At 51.0% G+C, this 18,620-nt stretch overlaps 1 protein-coding gene across 3 annotated transcripts; it reads left to right on the top strand.

Moving 5' to 3' along the window:
• Window positions 1-1,867: 1,867 nt before the first annotated feature.
• On the top strand, window positions 1,868-17,645 carry ZNF584 (zinc finger protein 584). Of its 3 annotated transcripts, none has more exons than XM_038006462.2 (5): window positions 1,868-2,046; window positions 2,279-8,006; window positions 8,804-8,930; window positions 14,937-15,059; window positions 16,135-17,645. In XM_038006462.2, exons 2-5 carry the CDS (start codon window positions 7,989-7,991, stop codon window positions 17,181-17,183), a joined length of 1,317 nt encoding a protein of 438 aa, XP_037862390.2. In that variant the 5' UTR covers window positions 1,868-2,046; window positions 2,279-7,988; the 3' UTR covers window positions 17,184-17,645. The 3 variants fall into 3 exon arrangements, with proteins under 3 accessions (XP_037862390.2, XP_037862389.2, XP_072871895.1); XM_038006461.2 differs by having other exon boundaries at window positions 8,780-8,930; XM_073015794.1 differs by having other exon boundaries at window positions 1,869-2,046; window positions 8,845-8,930.
• Window positions 17,646-18,620: the final 975 nt, after the last annotated feature.

The raw sequence follows: 18,620 nt of genomic DNA, 5'->3' as shown, positions 1-18,620 counted from the left end.
AGCAGTGCAGGATCTTCAAATCTCTCTGACCCTCCTGCCTCCCTCTTTCACTTATAAAGGACACTATGAGCACATGGCACCTACCCCGATAATCCAAGATTCCTACCCCATCTCATGATCCACCTACCCCATCTCATGATCATTAATTTAATCACACCTGCAAAGTCCATTTTGTGGTGTCAGGTAAAAGATTCACAAGTTCCAGGGATTCGGACTGGGATATCTTTGGAGGCCATTATTCTGCCTACCATAGGGTCTCAGAGATCCTCCTCATTGCTTCCCTCTCCCACCCAACCTAGGAGAGTGGGGGTGTGCAATAGTAGATCTGACCCAGACGGGCCAAGCAGGGGGTCAGAAAGGGGCCCTTGCCTGGTGTTGCACAGAAGAGGGAGAGAGGATGCTCTCTGCCTGAGGGTGTTCCAGGAAGGCTGTCTGGAGGAGGCAGCTATGTTCTAAAGGATGCTCAGGAGTTGGCATTGAGGCCAGTGGCATAGCCTGCACAACACAGGAGGACCTGGGGAGGCCAGGGGTGGGGCTGAGGGTATTGGGTGGGGCTGGCCCCACTCTCTGTCTTAACCAGCTCGCTCCCAGGGGCTTTTGTGGCTTCTGCACTCTTATCAGCTTAGAGCCAGGGGCCTCATTCTCTCTTGCAGTAAATTGAGGCTGATAACTGAGCCTAGGGTTGTCGAGCATCTGGTCTGCTGATTACTACCTTAGTGCCCGGTGTCTGCCTGCCTACCCACTGCCTTCAAACAAAGGGGCTGCCTGAAACCACCCAGGGGGATGCCTCCCACCCTTGCCCAGCCTCAGCCAATCTCCTCTTTCTCTTCTTCAGAGCTGGAGTTGTGCCCTTCTAGCCTCTCTCTGACCACCCCATCACTAATGTACACCCTGCCCCTTAGCACTTCGGCCCCAGACTTGCTCTTCCTGGCAGGCCTGGGTGCTTGTGAAGCCCGGTGCCAGAGGGCCCAGCACGGGACAGCCTTTGATTCTCTTTTCTGTAAATGAAGGACAATAAATCCTCTTTTTCCTTCATCCACAAGTGTTTACTGAGCGCCTTCTGTGTACCAGGCCGCACCAGTGTGCGGAGCAAGGACCAACCTCAGGGAGCAGACGAGGTCCAGGGGGCTGAGCCAACCGAGTCATGGTTCTGCTGGCATTGCCTCCCCCGCCACGCTCAGGGGTCCCCTGCTCCCCAAGCCCTTCCCAAATCCTGCCGTCCAGCTCTCCTACCCACCCTGCAGGAGGGACGCCAGGGCCCGGTTTTCGGGTTCCGCCACTCTTTCCTCAATGAGGGTCGGAGAGGTCCCTGCCCACGCCAGACCCATCCCCGGCCGTCGCGACACCCTCTTGTGATCAGGCCGAGGGACCAAGGACCAAGAGCGGGGCTTCGCCGGACGCTGGGAGGATCACTGTCCAGACTGACAGATGGGGAAACTGAGGCTGACCAGCTGGGCAGGTGTTGCATTCGAACCTGGGTCCTGGAAGCGTTCTGCAAGATCCCTTCTCACCTCAACCGCACGTGCTGGCATCTTTGGGTTTCCCTCTTTCCCAAGATCACAGCTGCAGTTCTCTCCTTCGCCCTTAGAGTCACGACCCTGCCTTCTCCCTCCTCATGCCCCGGGCTGGCCCCGCCCAGAACGCGGAGAGGCCGTCGGGGAAGCGCGGACCAATCGGAGGCCCTATGTAGGGTTGAAGAGGCGGGACTCTGGTCGCCATAACAACTCATCCCGCCTGCGCTGCGCCTGCGTCGTCGCCTCCACACCGCAGCCCAGTTAGGTGAGACAGGGAAGGCGCGCCAGACTCGACGGCCAATCAGGGACCCGAAGCCAGCGTTGCCAGGACGACCACGTTGCGCCGCAGAATGCGTCAGGCTCCGGGGCCGCGGGGAACTCTGGGAGCTAGCTGTAAGAACAGCACCAACACTCGGATGGCGTTGGCGAGGGGAAAGGCTGCGGCGCGCAGAGCGAGGCTGTGGCGCCCAAGGTTGTGAGACTCGAGGTTGCGGCACCCCAAGATGGGGGACAGGAGGCTGCGGGGCTTTAGGTGAGCAGCAAGCGAGAGAGCCAGGCCCCTCGAGCGCCCTCACGTGTTTTGTCCCCATGCCACGCTGGGGCGGGTCTGTGGCACAGTCTCGCGGGCTTAAGTTGTTGGGGGGCGGTGGCTGTGAGTACAGATCATATAGTTATGAATACATTTTAACGCAGATCCAAACAGGATAACGTGAGGATCCTATATAGTGAGACTCCTCAAAAAAAAAATTTTTTTTTCTTTTTAGCCGGACGTGGTGGCCTGCGCCTGTAGTCCCAACTACTCGGGAGGCTGAGGCAGGAGAATCGCTTGAACCTGGGAGGCGGAGGCTTTATTGAGCCGAAATGGCGCCACTGCACTCCAGCCCGGGCGACAGAGCGAGAGACTCCGTTTGAGGCGGGGGGGAAAAAAAAGCTTTTTTGGCAGGGCGCGGTGGCTCAAGCCTGTAATCCCAGCACTTTGGGAGGCCGAGACGGGCGGATCACAAGGTCAGGAGATCGAGACCATCCTGGCTAACACGGTGAAACCCTGTCTCTACTAAAAGCCGGGCGAGGTGGCGGGCCCCTGTAGTCCCAGCTACTCGGGAGGCTGAGGCAGGAGAATGGCGTGAGCCCGGGAGGCGGAGCTTGCAGTGAGCTGAGATCCGGCCACTGCATTCCAGCCTGGGCGACAGAGTGAGACTCCGTCTCAAAAAAATTCGAAGTCAAATTCGAACATAGGTTGATTGGATCACATAGCTGACCTGCCCTAACCCCACACCCACCTGCAAACCTGGTTAGTGCTGATGTCTTCTCATCCCAGGGAGACTAGGGTTCGGACTGGCTCCCCTGGGGCCCGGCTTGGCGTGGCAAAGCTGGGAGTCTCGCCCTAGGTTGGGGTTTCCTCTGTTCTGTCAGCTGCTGCAGAAGGAGCAGAGGGTGATGGGAGAAGTGCCTAAGAGGGGCCACAAGCTACCTGTGGCCTGTGGCCTCCCACCAGGGGGATGGATGCTTTCATTTTTATCCTTGTGGAAAACTTCACATTAAGTACTGGACTTCTTCAAAGAATCTCCCAGATATCTACTTGTGCTTTCAAAAAAATTACAGCTTTTTTGAAAAATAATTTACATACCATATCATTTGCCTATTTAGAGTGTACAGTTCAAGGCCGGGCGTGGTGGCTCACGCTCACGCCTGTAATCCCACCACTTTGGGAGGCTGAGGTGGGCGGATCACCTGAGGTCAGGAGTTCGAGACCAGCCTGACCAACACGGAGAAACCCCATCTGTACTAAAAATACAAAATTAGCCAGGTGTGGTGGCACATGCCTGTAATCCCAGCTCCTCGGGAGGCTGAGGCAGGAGAATTGCTTGAACTTGGGAGGCAGAGGTTGCAGCGAGCCAAGATGGCACCATTGCACTCCAGCCTGGGCAACAAGGAGGAAACTGTGTCTCAAAAAAACAAAACAAAAAAACCAATAGATCTGAATAGACCCCTCACCTAAGAAAAATACATAGATGGCAAATAGGCATATGAAAATATGCTCCACATCATAAGCCATTAGGGAATTGCAAGTTGAAACAATAATGAGATACTACTATACAACTATTAGAATGGCTACAATGCAAAACACTGACAGCACCAAATGCTGGCAAGGTTGTGAGGCAATGGGAACTCTCATTTACTGCTGGTAGAAGGGCAAAATGGTGTATAGCCACTGTGGAAGACAGTTTGGCAGTTTCTTACATAAAGTTAAATGTAGTCTTACCATATGATATGGCAGTCACACTCCTGGGTATTTGCACAAATGAGAACTTACGTCCATGCAAAAACCACACAAATTATTATAGCAGCTTTATTCATAATTGCTCAAAACTTGAATCAACCCAGATGTCCTTCAATAGATAAATGGCTAATCTCTGTTACATCCGCACAATGGAATATCATTCAGCAATAAAATTAACTTGGCTACCAAGCTATGAAAAGGCATGGAGAGGTCTGAAATGCATATTGGTAAGTGACAGAAACCAGACTGAAAAAGCTACATACTGTATGATTACAAGTTTATGACATTCTGGAAAAAGTAAAGCTATAGAGACAGTAAAGCAGTGACTGCCAGGGGCTCAGTGGGAGGGAGGAAGGGAGGAATGAATAGTAGCACAAGTAATTTTTTGGGGGCAGTAAAAGTATTTTGTGCCATATTGTAATTGTGGATACATGAGTTTATGCATTTGTGAAAACCCACATAATGTACAATACATACGGGTTTAGTTAATAATGTACTAATATTCATTTTTAAATGTTAACCAATAGGCCAGATGTGGTAGCTCACGCCTGTAATCCCAGCACTTTGGGAGGCTGAGGCAGGCGGATCATGAGGTCAGGAGATGGAGACCATCCTGGCCAAAATGGTGAAACCCTGACTGTACTAAAAATACAAAAATTAGCCGGGTGTGGTGGCATGTGCTTGTCGTCCCAGCTACTTGTGAGGCTGAGGCAGAAGAATCTCTTGAACCCGGGAGGTGGAGGGTGCAGTGAGATCGCGCCACTGCACTCCAGCCTGGGTGACAGAGCCAGACTCCATCTCAAAAAAAAAGTGAAACTAAAGTGAGGTCCAATGAAGCAGTGCCAGGAAAAACATAATGAGTTGTTAAGCCCAGGAAAGGTAACTGGTTAAGAGTAAGAGCTTGGGCCTGAGACTTCCTGGAATCAAACTGTAGCACTGCCTCCTACTGGCTTTATGACTCAGGGCAAACAGCCTATGGGAGACTCAGGCCCCCTGGACCCTCTACTCCTCTGCTCCACCCACGGGAGAGATCAGGCCCATCTCACAGAGAACAGATTTTCCTTTTTTTGAGATGGAGTGTCACTCTGTTGCCCAGGCTGGAGTGCAGTGGAGCCATCTCGGCTCACTGCAAGCTCTGCCTCCCAGGTTCACACCATTCTTCTGCCTCAGCCTCCCAAGTAGCTGGGACTACAGGCGCCCACTACCATGCCTGGCTAATTTTTTGTACTTTTAGTAGAGACGTTTCACTGCGTTAGCCAGGATGGTCTCGATCTCCTGACCTCATGATGCACCTGCTTCAGCCTCCCAAAGTGCTGGGCCGCGCCCGGCCAGGAACAGATTTTCAAGAACAATTCGAGGATATATATTAGCCCAGGACAGGTTATGGGATGACCAATGTCTTCAAATTAGGCAGAAAGAGGGGACAAGTTGGGGACAGGGTACATGCGTCAGGGGAAGTAGGCAAAAAGGTGGACTGTTTAGTAGGGGATCAGGAACATAGAAAAGTGGCAAGGCTAGTGACCTTGGTACCCAGACACCAGGGGTATAACTCCAGGTACTAGGTGTGAGAACAGCTCAACTCCAGGGATACTTCCATCCCCAGCCTGCAATCTCCATGGCTGAGCCTCTGATAACTTTTGTGTTATTCCTGGTTTCAAGTCTACCTGGTCCATCAGTCAGTGCTCTTGTCTGCACTCCAGTTGGGGGAACTCATGAACTGTAAAGGGCAATCCTGTGGGGGAATGAACAGGTTGGTCAGTCCAGCCTAGGGCAGACTGACCCACCATGGCAGTCCAGGGGGACTGATGACAGGCATGTACCATGAGCTTGGGGGTGTCCCACCTGCGTCTCCACTGGAGAGAATACACAGGAGTCATTGAGGAACAGGGTTGCAAGGACTATCTGAGGATATGGGGTCAGCTGAGGACATGTTAAGGAGAGGCAAACATTGCACAGCTAGACACTGAGAGAAGGGGACAGAGTTGGGGCATGGCCAGAAAACTGGAATTGGGGAGCTGACAGGAGGCACCAAGACCTGCGAGGGCACAGGCTGGGCACCAGGTGAGAACAGCCCACACCTGGGGGCATTCACCGGGATAGATCTCTTCAGGGTCCCTCTGCCACAACTAGTTTTGAGTTTATGTGGTCCACCTGCTGGTGGGAATGTAGAAGCCATCAGACCTATGGAGGATGAGTTTTTCAGAGTCCAGCCCAGGAGAGGCCAAAACACCATGCCCCAGCAAGTGAGAATAATCCTTACTCCAAGACAAACACAGAACTGCACAAAATGAACATCCAGGGAAGGCTCCCAGGCAGGACCCGGTGGCCCCACACGCACCCATGTCAGTGCATGCAGTGCCTGGAATCTTACAGGAAGTGACCGAGTTGGACGTGACCTGCTGCGAAGATTCAGAGACTTCTGAGCCCCGATCTTGGCCACTCGTGGCCCTTGGGTAGACTGGAGTGTCCACTCAGTCACTTGTTAGAGGAGGTGGCATGATCTGGGCCTCAGTGCCACGACCAACAGCGACTTCCAAGGGGAACATGGAAAGAGCAGAGGAAAAAAACTAGAGTTTTGGCTGGGGAGAGTGGTGATGCCAGTGATCTGACCCAGCACCTAGTGCGAAGTTCTCCTACATCACTCTGAGGCAGAAGTTCCTCTGGACCTTGCCTAAGACCTCTGTTCGTCCGGGGGGACACAGGCCCACATGCTCTTAACATAAACGCGTCTGACTTCAGCGCAAGACACCCAGGAGCCCGGTTACTCTCCTGTCAGCGTCCTCACCTGATGTGTCCCAGACGCCGTGCCCTGACGTACTCAGTCATGTACTCACCCTCCTGTCCCAGGCCCCCATACCTGAGATCACCATGGCCTGATATGGGGTAGACTACGAGTCTACCGTGCCTCAGCCATGTGCAGGGCGACGTGTCCCTGACATTCACACCTGTGGCCCACAAGTCGCCCGCACTATGGGGCGCGGAAAGCCCAACACATCTGAAACACAACCGCTGACCTTCCCCCGACACCGCCTCTTAACGAGGTCCCCCGGCCCCCGGTCCCAGACGCTCTTCGAAGACTTGCCTGATGACAGGCATGTACCATGTTTCTGGCTGGGACGTTTTTCTGAGCCTTGCTCCGGGCTCCGTAAAGCGGACACGGTGCTAAGGGGAGAGGATTTCGGGGCGGTTGCGGGCACAGGCGGGCTTCTGCGGAGGCCCTGGCGAACGCCCCCGCGCGGCGCGGTCCGATGGCCCCACGGGGCCGCCCCTCCACTGTGAGGTCACCGGAGCTCAGCAACGTTCACTGCGGCCAGGACGCGTACAGGTCATCGAAGCAGAACTTTCCGACTCTCGCGCCTTCGCTCGTTGGCCCTGCACATAGATGGCATCAGTCTGGTCACCAACCTCTTGTCGCTTTGGGCTGGACACAGTTTCCAGTAGTAACACCAGAGGCATCAATAAGACCAGCGGACCCTCCTCCAAACCGCCCACGGCCCAGCGATCCCACTGCCGCAAACTGCCCCAAAGCCAGCGCCGAGAGCCGAAGCCGGAAGCCCCGCCCCGCGCAGGGCCCGCCCGATCGTTCTTCTTCCTGGGCCTCCATTGGCCAAGTCTGAACGGTCGCACGTCGAGGCGCCTTATGGGAAATGTAGTTCACGCCCCGCTTCAGGAGCTAGCTGCGCCCTCCCTTATCGCCTTGGCAACTACCCAGCCGCGCCGCGAGGAGAGCCGGGAATGGAGGTCGTCGCGTGAGGGGCGCCGAGCTACGGGAGGCGGAGGCCACGGGAGTTCCGGGAGTTCCGGCGTTGCCCGGCGGTCTGCAGTCCTCGGCGGGAAATCTGCCCCGGCGCCCCAGGCAGCTCTGCGTGGGCCGGAGTGACTTCCTCGCGATCCCCTGGGCGAGGTGAAGGGCAAGGACCCTTGCCGCGCCTTCCACGCTCCGTGCCCCACCGGCGAGTGGCTCCATCTTCCTCGGACTTGTCGCTCGCGGACAGGCGCCGTGGGTCTCCCGGGCCTCCGTACCGTTCTCCTTCCCCGCGGCTCCGGGAAGCGGCTCCCTGTCTTCGGACGCGTTTCAACCGCTCGGGGAGAGCTTCCCGGGAAGATTCCACCGCGGCCGAGGGTTTCAGCCCCTGGGACGCGTTTCGGCTGAGGCCGTGGGTCCAGGCCACGGGTTCCGCCCGCACTGTCCGATGGCCGGGGAGGCGGAGGTGAGCAGAGGGTGCCTCCGAGGAATGAGGGGGGCCGCCAAGTGGGGGGCGGCGTGTGCCAGGGCAGAGTTGGAGGAGGGCAGGAGGTCTGCGTATGGTTCTCGGGGGAGGTCTTTGACGCAGGGCTGGGGCATGCCCTTGGCAGTGGGAGCCATTGGAGATGTGCCGCAGGACTGGGACAGGATGGGGTCGTAGTTGCTGTGCCAGGCACTGTGGAGCCGCATGTGCAGAACGGCGTGTGGAAGGCCAGGCGATTGCCTATAGGGTAAACTGGGGAGGTTGTGCTGAGGGTGTAGAGTTTTAGGCATTCTCCTGTCCAGTTTTGTGCCTGTCGAGCAGGAGGCAGACTGGACCCTGGGACCGGGTACTTGGGACCTAAGGGAGAAGGATGAGCATAGGTTTGGTTGCGTCTGAGAGGTGTGATTTCTGGGACTGGAATTGGCAGGCAGGAGATAGAGTGAAGCCTGTGTGCTTGGCCCTGCACATAGATGGCATCAGTCTGGTCACCAGCCTGTTGTCGCTTTGGGCTGGACACAGTTTCCAGTAGTAACACCAGAGACATCAATAACACCAGCAGCTCTGATATTCCTCTGGGATAGGAGAAGGAAGGTATAAGGGTATGTGTAGGGAGTATAGTGAGGAGGGGTGTGGGTCTCACAGGGAAGGATAATGTCGGGGAGATGTGATAGGACCCTGAGATACAGGTCAAGGGCCTGAATATGTCCATCTGTCCATATTTTGGTTGTTTTTTTCTGCCCATCATTGACCCCAAGGTTCAGTTGGACCCATCATTGCAGGGCTTGGTGATGTTTGAGGATGTGGCGGTATATTTCTCCAGGGAGGAGTGGGGGCTCCTTAATGTGACCCAGAAGGGCCTATACCGGGATGTGATGCTGGAGAACTTTGCACTCGTTAGCTCACTGGGTAAGTCTCTCACACTGTCCCTCAGCACACTGACTACCCCCGCATTTTCCCCATGCGAAGTTCTGTCCGTAACGAAGCCAAACCACAGGAGCTGCTTCTTCCCAGATTCCCTGTTGTAGGTGTTGTGGGTGGTGGGACTCGGCTGTGTGCTCTTTCTCTGCCTTTCTCTGAGCAATGCTGTTGGCAGTCTCAACACCTCTTGCCCCAGGAGCCAGTGGAGCAGGTTTTGGGGGTCAGATGTTTCATAGTTTGCCCACCAAATCCCACCAAGCTCTGCCTCTTCCTGGCCAGTGACTCTTGAAGACATGGCTTCTCTGTGCTCCGGGTTTTGCCTTCCTACAAAATAAATTTTGCAGGGACCTCCCTGGGCCAGCCTTGACCCATGAATTTTAATCAGAACAGTTTGAGGAATATTACCTTTTTTTTTTTTTTTTCCTTTTTTGCGACAAGAGTCTTGCTCTGTTGCCCAGGCTGGAGTGCAGTGGTGCAATCTTGGCTCACCACTACCTCCGCCTTCAGGGTTCAAGAGATTCTCCTGCCTGAGCCTCCCGAGTAGCTGGGACTACCGGCTCGTGCCACCATGCCCGGCTAATTTTTGTATTCTTAGTAGAGATGGGGTTTCACTATGTTGGCCAGGCTGGTCTCGAACTCCTGACCTCATGATCTGCCCACCTTGGCCTCCCAAAGTGCTGGGATTACAGGCATGAGCCACTGCACCCAGCCAATATTGCCATCTTAGTATTAAATCTTTAGGTCAATGAACATGGGATATGTTTTCATTTATTTAGCTCTTTTGTTTTTTCAATGTTTTGTATTATCAGTGTACAACGGTACTACTTTTTTTTTTTTCTTTTTTTGATGGAGTCCCTCTCTGTTGCCCAAGCTGGAGTGCAGTGGCGCGATCTCAGCTCACTGCAAGCTCCGCCTCCGGGGTTCATGCCATTCTCCTGCGTCAGCCTCCCAAGTAGCTGGGACTACAGGCGCCCACCGCGCCCCGCTAATTTTTTGTATTTTTAGTAGAGACGGGGTTTCGCCATGTTGGCCAGGCTGGTCTTGAACTCCTGACCTCAGGTGATCCACCGCCTTGGCCTCCCAAAGTGCTGGGATTACAGGTGTGAGCCACCATACCTGGCTTGATGCTATTTTAAATGGAATTGTTTTTTTAATTTAATTTTTGACTGTTTGTTGTTAGTTGTAGAAATGTAATCAGTTTTTGTATACTAATCTTGTATCCTGTAGCATTACTAAGTCTGTTTATTAGTTCAAATAGTTTTTTAGTGGATTCCTTCCTATTTCCATATATAAGATCATGCTATCTATGAATAGAAATAGTTTTACTTCTTCCTTTGCCTCACTGACCTAGCTAGACCCTCCAGTACTTTATTCAGTAGAAATGGGGAGAGAAGACATCCTTGTTCCCTATCTTGAGGGTGTTCAGTCTTTCACTATTAAGTATGGTGTTAGCTGTTGGTTTTTTGCAGATGCCCATTTCAGGTGAGGAAGTTCCCTGCTCTTTCTAGTTCATTTAATGTGTTTACTAAGAAAAGTCACGGTCAGGTGCAGTAGCTCATGCCTGTAATTTCAGCACTTTTGGAAGGCCAAGGGGGGTGGATTACCTGAGGTGAGGTCAGGAGTTCAAGACCAACGTGGTCAACATGGTGAAACCCCATCTCTACTAAAAATAAAAAATTAGCCGTGAGAGGTGGCACATGCCTGTAATCCCAGCTACTTGGGAAGCTGAGGCAGGAGAATCGCTTGAACCTGGTAGGTGGAGGTTGCAGTGAGCTAAGATTGTGCCATTGCACTCCAGCCTGGGCAACAAGAGCAAAACTCCGTCTCAAAAAAAAGAAAAAAGAAAAGAAAGGTCACTAGATTTTGTCAAATGCTTTTCCAATGTCTAATGAAATAATTGTGTGATTTTTGTCCTTTCTTCTGTTAACGTGGTGTATTACAATAATTGTCTTCTTTTTTTTTGAGACGGAGTCTTGTTCTGTCTCCAAGCTGGAGTGCAGTGGTGCGATCTCGGCTCACTGCAACCTCCACCTCCCGGGTTCAAGTGATTTTCCTGCCTCAGCCTCCCGAGTAGCTGGGACTATAGGTGCACACCACCATACCCAGCTAATTTTTGTATTTTTCATAGAGATGGGGTTTCACCATGTTGGCAAGGATGGTCTCAATCTCTTGACCTTGTGATCTACCCGTCTCAGTCTCCCAACAGTAATTGATTTTCAAATGTTCAACCTTGCATTACTGGGATAAATTCCCTGTCATGGCTTATAATACTTGTTTTTTTATTTTTTGAGACAGAGTCTTACTCTGTCACCCAGGCTGCAGTTCAGTGGCACAATCTCGGCTCATTGCAACCTCCACCTCCTGGGTTCAAGTGATTCTCCTGCCTCAGCCTCCCGAGTAGCTGGGATTACAGGCATGAACCACTATGCTAGGCTAATTTTTTTATTTTTAGTAGAGACGGGGGTTTCACCATATTGGCCAGGGTGGTCTTGAACTCCCGACCTCAGGTGATCCACCCGCCTCGGCCTCCAAAGTGCTGAGATGACAGGTGTGAGCCACCATGCCCGCCCAGTGGTGTAGTTTTCTTATAATGTCTCTGTATTGAGTATGAGGGTAATTTTGGCGTCAGTGGATGAGTTGGGAATGTTTCCTTCTCTTCTGTTTTCTGGAAGAGTTTGTTAATTATTGGTGTTAATTCTTATTTCAGTATTGTTAGTATTCACCATTGAAGCCATCAGGGCTTGGGGTTATGTGCCTGTTGGGGGGAAAGTTTTTAAATAACAACAAGAAAAACCTCTTTGTTACACTTTTATTTAGATTTTTTTATTTCTTCTTGAATCAGTTAGTTTTGATAGTTTGTGTCTACTTGGGAATTTGTCCATTTCATCTAAGTTATCTAATTTGTTGGCATACATTTTTACATAGTATTTCATTATTTTTTAATTTTTCCATTCCTGTTTGAAGTTGTATTGAGTCTTCTCTCTGTTTCTTGTCACTCTAGGTAAATGTTTGCCAATTTTGTTGATTTTTTCAAAGAACCAAATTTTGGTTTGTTGATTCTCTTTTTTAAATCTCTGTTTCATTTGTTTCTGCTCTAATATTTATTATTTTCCTCCTTTTGCTATCTTTGGGTTTAGTTGTTTTTCTTTTTCTTGTTCCTTGAGATGTAAAGTTAGGTTATTGGTTTGAGATCTTTTAAAATATGGGTATTTATAGCTATAATGTTCCCACTAAGCACTGCGTTTTCTGCATCCCATGATTTTTTGTTGTTTTTTTTTTTCTTTTTCTATTTTCTTTTTTTTTTTTTTTTTTTTTTTTTTTGAGACGGAGTCTCGCTCTGTCGCCCAGGCTGGAGTGCAGTGGCCGGATCTCAGCTCACTGCAAGCTCCGCCTCCTGGGTTTTCGCCATTCTCCTGCCTCAGCCTCCCAAGTAGCTGGGACCACAGGCGCCCGCCACCTCGCCCGGCTAGTTTTTTGTATTTTTTTTTCGTAGAGACGGGGTTTCACCATGTTAGCCAGGATGGTCTCGATCTCCTGACCTCGTGATCCGCCCGTCTCGGCCTCCGAAAGTGCTGGGATTACAGGCTTGAGCCACCGCGCCCGGCCTCTGTTTTCTTTTTTTACTTTTTCTTTTTGAGATGGAGTCTTGTTGCCCAGGCTGGACTGCAATGGCGTAATCTTGGCTCACTGCAATCTCCACCTCCTGGGTTCAAGTGATTCTCCTGCCTCAGCCTCCCAAGTCGCTGGGATTACAGGCATGTGCTGCCATGCCCGGCTAATTTTTTTGTTTTTGTTTTTGTTTTTGTTTTTTGAGATGGAATCTTATGCCGCCCAGGCTGGAGTGCAGTGGTGCAATCTTGGCTCACTGCAACCTCCGCCCTCCAGGTTCAAGCGATTCTTCTGCCTTAGTCTCCCAAATGGCTGGAATTACAGGCATGTGCCACTATGCCTGATTTTTGTATTTTTTTTTTTTTTTTGTATAGACGGGGTTTTGCCATGTTAGCCAGGCTGGTCTCGAACTCCTGACCACAGGTAATCTGCCCACCTCGGCCTACCAAAGTGCTGGGATTACAGGCGTGAGCCACCGCGCCTGGCCTAATTTTGTATTTTTAGTGGAGACGGGGTTTCTCCATGTTGGTCAGTCTGGTCTTGAACTCCCGACCTTACATGATCCACCCGCCTTGGCCTCCCAAAGTGCTGGGATTACAGGCGTGAGCCACCGCCCGGCCTGTTGTGTTTTTATTTTCATTCCTCTCAAAGTACTTTGTAATTTTCATGTGATTTATTTGTTCTTCGATTCTGGATTTTTAGGAATGTTTTGTTTAAATTCCTTAAATTTGTGCATTTCCCAAATTTCTTTCTGTTGTTGATTTCTGTTTTCATTCATTTGTGGACAGAGAACATACTTGATGTTATTTCAGTCCTTTGAAATCTTTTGAGACTTATTTATTTATTTGTTTGTTTGTTTGTTTTGAGACAGAGTCTCACTCTGTCGCCCAGGCTGGAGTGCAGTGGCACGATCTTGGCTCACTGCAAACTCTACCTCCTGGGTTCACATCATTCTCCTGCCTCAGCCTGCCGAGTAGCTGGGACTACAGGCGCCCGCCACCACGCCTGGGTAATTTTTTTTTTGTATTTTTAGTAGAGACAGGGTTTCACTGTGTTAGCAAGGATTGTCTCAATCTTCTGACCTTATGATCCACCCGCCTCAGCCTCCCAAAGTACTGGGATTACAGGCGTGAGCCACTGCACCCGGCCGAGCCTTATTTTATATCCTAGCAAATGGTATGTTCTGAAGACCGTTCCATGTGCACGTGACAATGTATATCCTGCTGTTGTTAGGTGGCATGCTCTGTAGGTGTCTGTTAGGGCTAGTTGGTTTTCATTGTTGTTCAAGTCTGCTATGTCCTCGTTCATTTTCTTCTTAGTGGTTCTATTCATTATTGATGGTAGGAAATTACAATCTTTACTATTGCTGAACTGTCTGTTTCTTCAGTTATGTCAGTTTTGGTTCATAGAAAGGCTTTTTTTTTTTTCCTTTTGTTTGTTTGTTTCTGTTTTTGAGACGGAGTCACACACTGTCCCCCAGGCTGGAGTGCAGTGGCGCAATCTCAGCTCACTGCAAGCTCTGCCTCCCAGGTTCATGCCATTCTCCTGCCTTAGCCTCCCGAGTAGCTGGGACTACAGGTGCCTGTCACCACACCCGGCTAATGTTTTGTATTTTTAGTAGAGATGGGGTTTCATCGTGTTAGCCAGGATAGTCTTGATCTCCTGACCTCGTGATCCACCCGCCTTGGCCTCCCAAAGTGATGGGATTACAGGCGTGAACCACCATGCCTGGCCTGTTTGTTTGTTTTTGAGACAGGGTCTCACTCTGTTGCCCAGGCTGGAGTGCAATGGTATAATCATGACTCACTGATGCTTTGACCTCCTAGGCTCAAGCAATCCTCTCACTATGGCCTTCCTAGTAACTGGGACTGCAGGTGGTGCATGCCATCATGCCTAGCTAATTAAAATAATATATATATATATATATATTTTTTTTTTTTTTTTTTGAGACGGAGTCTCGCTGTGTCTCCCAGGCTGGAGTGCAGTGCCGCGATCTCGGCTCACTGCAAGCTCCGCCTCCCGGGTTCACGCCATTCTCCTGCCTCAGCCTCCCAAGTAGCTGGGACTACAGGCGCCACCACCACGCCCGGCTAATTTTTTGTATTTTTAGTAGAGACGGGGTTTCACCGTGTTAGCCAGGATAGTCTCGATCTCCTGACCTCGTGATCCACCCGCCTCGGCCTCCCAAAGTGCTGGGATTACAGGCTTGAGCCACCGCGCCCGGCCAATAATATATTTTTTGTAGAGTTGGGGTCTTACTGTGTTGCCCAGGCTGGTTGCGAACATCTGGGCTTAACGATCTCCTACCTCACTTTCCAGAGTGCTGGGATCGCAGGCATGAGCCACCATGCCCAGCCTGTTTCTTTTACTACCTGTCGCCCGCAGGACTTGCACCTTCGAGATCCCCTGTGTTTTCCCAACTGGAGAATGATGAACAGTCGTGGGTGCCCAGCTGGGTGGATGTGACTCCAGTCAGCAGAGCAGAAGCCAGGAGAAGTTTTGGTCTTGGTAAGTGGAGTGGAGGGGAATACCTTGGTTTCAACAGTAGGCTCACAGAATGCTGAGTATCTGCATACACTGTTACCTTGGTGTTGAGGGCAGTGACCATACCTTATTTCCTTCCACCTTTCCTGTCTTATCTGGACACTGTGCAGTCTGCCATCTCTACCATGACTTTCAGGCCCCGCATGTTCCTGCCTGTCTGGCCTGTGTCTCCTCATTGCCCTTCTCTGTATCTGTGCAGAGCTGTCTATTATTGGCGACTCAGTGCGTGTCTTGAGATGTGCTCATATCCTTAAACAGGTATTTGAACTTCAGCCCATCCTTAATTTTTACTTAAACACTAGCTACTACTTTGGAATCACATTTTGCTGGGTCTAGATGCATGCCTCCTCATAATGCTTGACTGTCCCCAGCAGCCAAGGCCCTGCTGAAACCGTTTGCAGAGGGGTGACTTGGAGACCCCACTTCTCTTCCCTGCACTGCATCCTATCTTGTGCCTTCATCTCAGTTGAGGTTTTCCTTATTCTGTAGTCTGGTGGAGCCATGTTCAGTTGGGCCAGGCTTTCCCAGTCCAGACCTTTCCTAGCAACCTTTCAGCAATTCTTTTTTTTTTTTTTGAGATGGAGTTTTGCTCTTATTGCCTAGGCTGGAGGGCAGTGGCGCGATCTCAGCTCACCGCAACGTCCGCCTCCGGATTCAAGTGATGCTCCTGCCTCAGCCTCCCGAGTAGCTGGGATTACAGGCATACGCCACCATGCCTGGCTAATTTTGTATTTTTAGAGGAGACGGGGTTTCGTCATGTTGGTCAGGCTGGTCTTGAACTCCTGACCTCAGGTGATCTGCCCAGCTTGGCCTCCCAAAGCACTGGGATTACAGGCGTGAGCCACCGCGCCTGAGCCTTTCAGCAATTCTATGGAGTCCCTTTGGGTGTGTCTGACTCAGCAATTCTATGGAGTCCCTTTGGGTGTGTCTGACTCAGCAATTCTATGGAGTCCCTTTGGGTGTGTCTGACATGCACTGGCGATGAAGGTACCCCTCCCTCTAGTTCAACTCTTCGTAACAGATTCATCTCTGCTTTCAGATGGTCTATGTAGAGTGGAGGATGACAGAGCCCGTCCCGAGCATCTAAAGAGCTACAGAGTCATCCAGCCCCAGGACACTCATGGTGAGGGGAAACCAAGAAGGCACACTGAGCATGGGGCAGCCTTCCCACCTGGTTCCAGTTGTGGGCAACAGCAAGAAGTCCATGTGGCAGAGAAGCTGTTCAAATGCAGTGACTGTGGGAAGGTGTTCTCAAAGGCCTTCGCCCTCCTTGACCATCTGATAACGCATTCTGAAGACAGACCCTTCAGACGCCCAACAGGCAGAAGTGCTTCCAAGGAGACGTCAACTCACATTAACCCCCGAAAAATTCAACCTGGAGAAACAGCCCATGTGTGTAATGAGTGTGGGAAGGCCTTCTGTTACCCGTCCAAGTTGAGGAAACACCAGAAGGTTCACACAGGCATAAAACCTTTTAAGTGTAGTGACTGTGGGAAAACCTTCAACCGCAAAGACGCCCTGGTTCTACACCAGAGGATTCACACTGGAGAAAGGCCTTATGAGTGCAGCAAATGTGGGAAAACCTTCAGTGTTCTGTCTACCCTCATTCGGCACCGGAAAGTGCACATTGGAGAAAGGCCCTATGAGTGTACAGAATGTGGGAAGTTCTTTAAATACAGTAATAGCTTCATTCTTCACCAGAGAGTTCACACTGGAGAAAGGCCTTTTGAATGCAAGCAATGTGGGAAAGCCTACGTGACCCGTTCAGGCCTCTATCAGCACTGGAAAGTCCACACTGGGGAACGGCCCTATGAATGTAGCCTGTGTGGGAAAACCTTCACTACCAGATCCTACCGGAATCGGCACCAGCAGTTCCACACTGAAGAGAGGTCTTATGAATGTACAGAGTGTGGGAAAGCCTTCAAACATAGTTCCACCCTCCTTCAGCACAAGAAAGTCCATACTTCAGAAAGGCCCCAGGAGGACAGGTCACACGGGAAAGTCATTAGCTGCTGGCACCGTGTTCATCAGGAAGGGTCTTTTTCCAGAAAGGAGATGGAGGAGAGTGGCCATGAGAGTGCCATCTGAAAGAAACTAAACCTTGTACATCCCAACATCCACCCCGGGGAGAGTTCCCATGTGTGCCTGGCGTGTGGGAAGCTTTCAGGAGCCACACTGCACTCTGACTCGCCTGGGGCTGTTGGGAGTGTCACATCACTGTCAGTTTACCCACCGCCATCCTCCTCTGTCCACCCCGTAAGGTCCCTACAGCAAGCGGGACAGGAGACCTTGTGCTCCTTGCTCTAAACAGTAGAGAATCATTAATGGTAGAGCCCAAAACAGACCTCATTCCCTACCCTTGACTGGTTTAGCTGTGGACATGACCCACCTCTGGCCAGAGGAGCTGAGCTGGTATCTGCTGGGTGCTTCCTGGGAAGGTTTACCATTTTCATGGACATGGTTGACATCATACGTGGTATTTGTCATGCTCTAGCATGGACTGTCTCATACTGCTCTGGACTGTGTGGCAATAAAGGCTTTATCGTTTAAGCCGCTTAATTTTTTTTTTTTTTAATATTTTTGAGATGGTCTTATTCTGTTGCCCAGGCTGGAGTGCAATGGTGCCATCATAGCTCACAGCAGCCTTGAACTCCTGGTCTCAAGGGATCTTCCTGCTTCAGCCTCCTGAGTAGCTGGCACTACAGGTGTGTGCCATCACACCTGGCTAATTTTTTTTTCTTTCTTTTTTTTTTTGTAGACAGGGTCTCACTACATTGCCCAAGCTGGTCTCGAACTCTGAGCCTCAAGCTATTCTCCTGCCTTGGCCTCCCAAAGTGCGGGGAGCCACTGCGCCTGTCCTAGTTTTTTTAGAGACAGGGTCTCACGCTCTTGCCCAGGCTGGAGTGCAGTGGCGTGATCCTAGCTCATTGCAGACTTGAACTACTGGACTCAAGTGATCCTCCTGTTTCAGCATCTTGAATAGCTAGGATTGTACTTGTGTGGCACTACGCCTGGCTAATTTAAACATTTTTTTATAGAGACAGTATCTTGCTACATTGCCCAGGCTGGTCACGAACTCCTTGCCTCAAGCAGTTCTCTTGCCTCAGCCTTCCAAAGTGCTGATATTATAGCTGATATTATATTATATCTATATACTATAGATATTATAGTGCTGAGCCACTGTGCCTTGCCAAGTCACTTTTAATATTGAGGTTCTGGGGCTGGGCGCAGTGGCTCACATCTGTAATCCCAGCACTTTGGGAGGCCGAGGCAGGCAGATCACGAGGTCAGGAGATCAAGACCATCCTGGCTAACATGGTGAAACCCCATCTCTACTAAAAATACAAACAAAATTAGCCGGGTGTGGTGGCAGACGCCTGTAGTCCCAGCTACTCAGGAGGCTAAGGCAGGAGAATGGCGTGAACCCGGGAGGCGGAGCTTGCAGTGAGCAGAGATCGCACCACTGCACTCCAGCCTGGGCGACAGAGCGAGACTCCATCTCAAAAAAAAAAAAAAAAAAAAAAA

The sequence above is a fragment of the Chlorocebus sabaeus genome, chromosome 6 (genome assembly GCF_047675955.1).
Source record: "Chlorocebus sabaeus isolate Y175 chromosome 6, mChlSab1.0.hap1, whole genome shotgun sequence".
NCBI lineage: Eukaryota > Metazoa > Chordata > Mammalia > Primates > Cercopithecidae > Chlorocebus > Chlorocebus sabaeus.
Note: the sequence above shows the minus strand (reverse complement) of the source record. Positions and strands in the feature narration are given on the sequence as shown.

What these genes read in the sequence shown, in the direction of transcription:
- ZNF584 (XM_038006461.2), top strand. An exon ending in TGCACTCGTTAGCTCACTGG is followed by an intron (nt 8,931 to 14,936) that starts GTAAGTCTCTCA and finishes TGTCGCCCGCAG; the next exon opens with GACTTGCACCTTCGAGATCC. An exon ending in CAGGAGAAGTTTTGGTCTTG is followed by an intron (nt 15,060 to 16,134) that starts GTAAGTGGAGTG and finishes CTCTGCTTTCAG; the next exon opens with ATGGTCTATGTAGAGTGGAG.